We start from the raw sequence: 6,000 nt of genomic DNA, 5'->3' as shown, positions 1-6,000 counted from the left end.
CCCTCGTCCTCAGCCGCCCGCCGCGCACGGAAGGGAAGAGTTGCGCTCGCTGAGGGCGGCGATGGCAGCGAGGCGTCGCGGCGGCGCCCTGTTGAGCGGAGCGCACCGGGCGCCCTGAAGAGCGGAGCTCGGCGCTGCCCAATCCGCGCTCCGCGGGGGGTCCGGCGGCGGCCCCTCCCCCCGCCCCCTTTTCCCGCCTTCCTCCCACATGGGGCGCCAGGAGGAGGCTTCCCTCGGCCGCCGGGGCGGCTCTTAGGGAGTGCGATGGGGCGCCTCGCAAAGTGACACCCGCAGCGGCTGCGGCAACAGCGAGCGAGAAGAAGAGGAGGAGGAGGAAGAGAGAGAGCAGGCGGGGTGGGGAAAGAGAGAAAGAACAGGAGGGCAAGCAAGCAAGCAGTCGGGCGAGCTTTCCCCCTTCTTCCCGAGGTGCTTCTCAGTCTTTTTTCCCGCCTTAGCTGCTCTCCTCGGGAGCTTCTCCCATGCCTTCCCGGCCCCGGCGGGGGGCGGCGGCGGCGGCAGCCCCGGCGCAGGAGGAGCCGTCCCTGTGGCTCCTCTGATGTCCCTGGCCGAGAAGCGGGAGGCGAGCTTCTCCTTGACGCCCATGATGATCGAGGAGGACGCGGCGCTGAGGAACGGCAGCCGGGGGCTCTCGGGCCAGTGGGCGGACGCGGCGGCCGTGCGGCCGCGCACCACGGAGCGCCACATCACGGTGCACAAGCGCCTCGTGCTGGGCTTCGCCATCTCCATCCTGGCGCTGCTGGTGGTCACCATGATCGCCGTGCTGCTCAGCGTGCGCATCGAGGAGTGCAGCAGCAGCGGCGGCGGGGACGCGGACGGCCCAGCAGGCAGGGCGGGCAACCGGAGCGTCCCGGCAGAAGCTGCAGCAGCCGCCGCCGCCGCCGCCGCCGCCTCGGCAGGAAGTGCCCGCCGCAAGCATCCCAGCGCCGGGGAGCCCCCTGGCCGCGGAGGAGTGGAATCGGAGGCGCCTGGAGGGGAAGAGGCGGCGGCGGAGGAGGAGGAGGAGTGGCAGAGGCGCCGGGAGCAGCCGCCCTGGACGCAGCTGCGCCTGCCCGGGCACTTGCGCCCCCTGCACTACAACCTGATGCTGAGCGCCTTCATGGAGAACTTCACCTTCAGCGGCGAGGTCAACGTGCAGGTCGAGTGCCTCAACGCCACGCGCTACATCGTGCTGCACGCGCACCGCATGCACGTCGAGGCGGCCCGCGTGGCCGAGGACCGGCTGGCCGGAGCCCTGCGCGTCTCCAGCTTCTTCCTCTACCCGCAGACGCAGGTCTTCGTGGTCGTCCTCAACCGGAGCCTGGAGGCGCACAGAAGTTACAACCTCAAGATCATCTACAGCGCGCCCATCGAGAACGAGCTGCTGGGCTTCTTCCGGAGCTCCTACGTGCTCTACGGCGAGAGAAGGTAGGCACCCCGCTCCCACCCTTTGATCCCTGGTCCTACTACCGCTACAGTATTTCCCCGCTTGTATTGACTCAGCGCAGGAATCCATTCGTCCCAGATGCCATCCATAAGGGATATCCCCGTTCCCCGATTTATTCCCTATAAAAATGGAAACCATAGGAGCCGCCCCCTTTTCTCTCCTGGCATCCACAACAGCTTGATTTTCAATCCGTAGTTTTCATTAAAGCCCCACTCCCTTTATTTAAGAGAGTAGGTTTTTTTATGGCTGTTCCTGGGTAATGGATTTTCTGAGCATCTCAGAAAAGGATACTTTTGCAAAAGTTTTCCCCATCATAACTTAAATACTATCCTCCCCACATTCCGTATTTAGGCTTGCTAGGTTCCTATATGTGCATCTAAAACTCATCCCACAGATGTGATATTTATTTACCCACCGGCTTTTAAAATACATATATATCTCTTAACCTCCTTGCCAGAAGAGAGGCTGATAGTGGTGGGAAGCTAGGACCTTGCAACCTGGAGGCAGGAAGAGCAAAATGTGGGATCTCCCTTATAGACTTACCGGACTCTTTATCTTATAGATCTTACAGCTGACACTTCTGCCCTTTAAGATGTTTTGATTCTGAGATACAAAGAGAGAAGGTCTCTTGGGATGTGGCTGTCACATTGAAAGGCCACCAGGGCTCTCCTTTTATTCTTCTGCACCTGCCTTTGCATGCTGGGGTCCCCATGGCGCTGCCCCTGCTTTTGTGTCACAGGAAGGCAATGTCAGAGCAGAGGAATTCATAGTACATCAGAGAGACTTGCCCTGGGAAGAACCACGAAAAAAAAGCAGGCAGTCCTGCATAGTTAATTCTCCCATGGTGTGGGTGGCACTGGCTTTTATAAAAGCACGAAAGGTAGGATTTCTCATTTTGGATCACCTGATAAGCTCATTTGTCTAGGCACCGGGCAACATCTATGATATGATACTGAGAGAACTTGAGAACCACTTGCAGCTGGCATTCAGGATTCTAGAAAATCAGTACTTGACTAGCTTTGCCACTTTCTCCTGCACTTCAGCGTAATTTCCTCCCACCACATTTAATCCCCTTAATTTTCTCTCTCTCTTCACTTTCTCTCATTGGTACAATCAACAAACAGAAAAACTGATAAAAATGGAAGAACAATGCTTTTTTTTTTTAAAAAAAAAACTAAACTAAAAAGAAGATAGATTTGGAGAACTTAAAGTTTTAACAAAAAAAATCCTTCCAGTAGCACCTTAAAGACCAACTAAGTCAGTTCTTGGTATGAGCTTTCGTGTGCATGCACAATTCTTGCACACGAAAGCTCATACCAAGAACTGACTTAGTTGGTCTTTAAGGTGCTACTGGAAGGATTTTTTTTTGTTTTGACTATGGCAGACCAACACGGCTACCTATCTGTAACTTAAAGTTTTAAGTTACTAATGAGGGACTTCCCACAAAATAGGCTACTTGAACCATAGTGTATTGAAGATACATTTTGTGATGTGTGTAAGATTCTCAAAGCAGTTCACTGCACTAACCTGGCAACTTAGGTGCCAACTTTATGTTACTGTAAAGCCATGTTTAAGGAAGCCCTGGTGGACTGCACATGTGGCATTTGAAACCTGTGTTTGCAAGGTGGGGGCTGGGGTAGGGGCTGGGGGAGCAGCAGCAGAAGATGGAAGCTTCAGCAGAAGAGTCCTGGTGGGAGGTGGGTTAAGCAGTCGCTTCTCTGCCATGTGCAGATCCCACCCTCCCAAGAGAAGTCTGCAAGTGAGAAGGGGGAGTTGGGGCTTTCTTACTGGGGTTAAATGGGTGCTTTGCCCCTTAATCAACTAAGACGAAACCTAGAGTCTGCATTTTAAAGTCCCTTAAGTGTTTATCTGGTTCTACTTATATGAACTTACATATCAAAGAATACATGAATCAGCAACTTTTCATCATATGCTACAGTCAGAGGGACAGGCGTGTTTTAACTTTGAGCTCTCCAACAAAATAGTAATGTACACTAAGAGCCGAATGTAATCAAATATTGTAACATGGATCTGATTCACATTATTTGTAGAAATGTAAACAGAATTCATAGAACTGGCTTTCCTTTCATAAGAATGGGACTTAAAGAGACTTTTCACCTGTTTGCCTTCTGGCTGGGTTTTATTAACAGAGTTTGAGGCAACTCTGAGAGCTTTGTGCCTCTTCTGGTTGTGAGACACCACGTACACACAAGTCTGTGTAAGTGCAGGCTTAGGGTTTTTATTCATGCAGCAAATCAAACATGGAAAGCGAGACTCTAGTTTAAAGGAAGCAAGGCCGGTTTCCTGCTAGCTTTGTTAGCAGAGATCTATACTGAATTTATTTTTAAACTGCTTGTCATTGAAAATCCAACCACAGAATCTTATTCTGTAAACCTCATCATTTCTTTGAGAGTCCCTGCTGAGCAAATGGTTTACTTAAGCAATTGGCACCCAGAAAGTAAGAAGACTGTCTTTCAGCTCAGTTATGCCAATAGCCTCATCTTTTAAGCATTCTAATGTTATTAAAGGTAAAGGTAAAGGTACCCCTGCCCGTACGGGCCAGTCTTGACAGACTCTGGGGTTGTGCGCCCATCTCACTCAAGAGGCCAGGGGCCAGCGCTGTCCGGAGACACTTCCGGGTCACGTGGCCAGCGTGACATCGCTGCTCTGGCGAGCCAGAGCCGCACACGGAAACGCCATTTACCTTCCCGCTGGTAAGCGGTCCCTATTTATCTACTTGCACCCGGAGGTGCTTTCGAACTGCTAGGTTGGCAGGCGCTGGGACCGAGCAGCGGGAGCGCACCCCGTCGCAGGGATTCGAACCGCCGACCTTTCGATCGGCAAGTCCTAGGCGCTGAGGCTTTAACCCACAGCGCCACCTGCGTCCCTTCTAATGTTATTACATATATATTAAAAACTCAGTGTTATAATCATGGTCCATGTTAGGATTTTGTCTAATCCACCATAATGGCTGATATAAAATGTTTTCTTTGCAGAGTTAAGTTTCAGGGAAGGTGTTACTATGTTGAATCTTTTATTGCATGAAGATTGGAGTGGGGAAGATATCAACAGTCTTTCTCAGAAACTTTTCTAAGTGATAGTATATCACCTCACCACTAAAATATAAAGCATTTACTTGTATTATTTTCAGATGTTGGTTAACTGTGAAATACAACAAGAAGAAAAGAAATGTAGCAAAATTTTAATAGATCAGTATATTTAGTACATAAATTTTACAGCATAAAGTCTTTACATGGCAATTAAAACATAGTTCTCCAGTGTCCAGAGATAAATTAACTAAAAGCATGACAACTCACATACAGTCCATTTTTTCATTTGGATTAGAATTCCCTGCTGCATGGTTTTCCTTTCTGAAATGTGAAAAGTTTTATAGAGCGCCATAATTTAGAACTCTGTTCCACGAGTCCAGAAAGTGTGGCAACTTGGTAGTACTTTGCCACAAGATGGTTTGAAGCTAACATTATTTAATAACTGCTATGGTGTTATAAGATAGTTGAAGAAATTAGTAATCAGAAAGCTAAATTAACACAGACAAAAGTTTACTTAAGTTGTTTGATAGTTTTATGCAGCAGACTTGAAACATATTGTGAAACTTTGATAGTTTTACAGTGTAGCAGAATTTTTTATATTTTACTTGTTTTGTAAACATATTTTACTTGTTTTGTACATTTGAAGCAAACAACCTTCTTCTCTGAGGCCCAATAATGCAATTTCATGGAAAGTTGTACTAACCTTTTCCTAAGTAGGGCAGAGCATTAACCTTAAGCAAAGTAGGAGCCCTTGATTTTATAGTCAAAAGTCATAAATCTCTCTATAAGACTATGGCACCATAGAAATACTAATTTTTGCCTCTCAGGTTATTTCACCTTTAGTGGAGAAATGAATTGCTTATTCATATATATATAGACACCCACCCACCCCTTGTGCTAGAACATAAGTTTTTTGCTAGAGCACAACATTTCCTTCCACCTAACTGCTTGATTTCCTTTCCCCCCTCATATCCCCCAAGGTGTCAAAATAGACAAGTTGTTGAGAAAACATGTCTACATTTTAATAGAAGAGGTAGAATTAAGATAGTTGAAAATTACAGTCATCTGTACGCAAAGAAGCCAACCTGCAAGTCTTTTATAACTATAATTACACATTTAAGATTAAATCCTGTCATCAGTTTATGTGTGTGTAAGTTTTTATGTGTGAGCAACATACTGCCATCCTGTATACACTTATCCAGGAGTAAGTCCTGTTGAAGTCAGTGGGATTTATTTCTGAGCAAGCATGCATAGGATTGTATTGCACATGCAAGATTACAGCATGACAGTTAAAATTGATTTAATTGTACTTTTCTGATAAATGATTTTTTGATCGTCAGGACCTGTAGTATGTCTTCCAGAGCACATTACCTCATGTTGAAATCGCCACGTATTCAGAACCCCAATGTGCCCACTAGCTGTGATTTTTTTTCTCTCCTTTACTTTCATGCAGTATTGGGACATTGCAGATGAGATCGTATTGCATTTTCATGAATGTAACAGATG

The 6,000-nt window shown here is 47.7% G+C and overlaps 1 protein-coding gene across 2 annotated transcripts in view; it reads left to right on the top strand.

Annotated features, from left to right (window-relative positions):
- The first annotated feature begins 261 nt into the window (after positions 1-261).
- The window catches only part of TRHDE (thyrotropin releasing hormone degrading enzyme), a 199,110-nt gene continuing 193,371 nt past the window's right edge, over positions 262-6,000 (top strand). The window contains exon 1 of one of the 2 annotated variants that reach the window (XM_083699066.1): positions 262-1,425. In XM_083699066.1, coding sequence (XP_083555192.1) covers positions 557-1,425 — 869 coding nt within the window. In that variant the 5' untranslated portion in view covers positions 262-556. The remainder of the gene's footprint in view (positions 1,426-6,000) is intronic. The other variant, XM_083699067.1, reaches the window with a different exon arrangement.

This window comes from Podarcis gaigeae, assembly GCF_964106915.1.
Source record: "Podarcis gaigeae genome assembly, chromosome: 10".
NCBI classification, from domain to species: Eukaryota; Metazoa; Chordata; class Lepidosauria; order Squamata; family Lacertidae; genus Podarcis; species Podarcis gaigeae.
The sequence above is the reverse complement of the archived record's forward strand: the minus strand, read 5'-3'. Positions and strand labels throughout refer to the sequence as shown.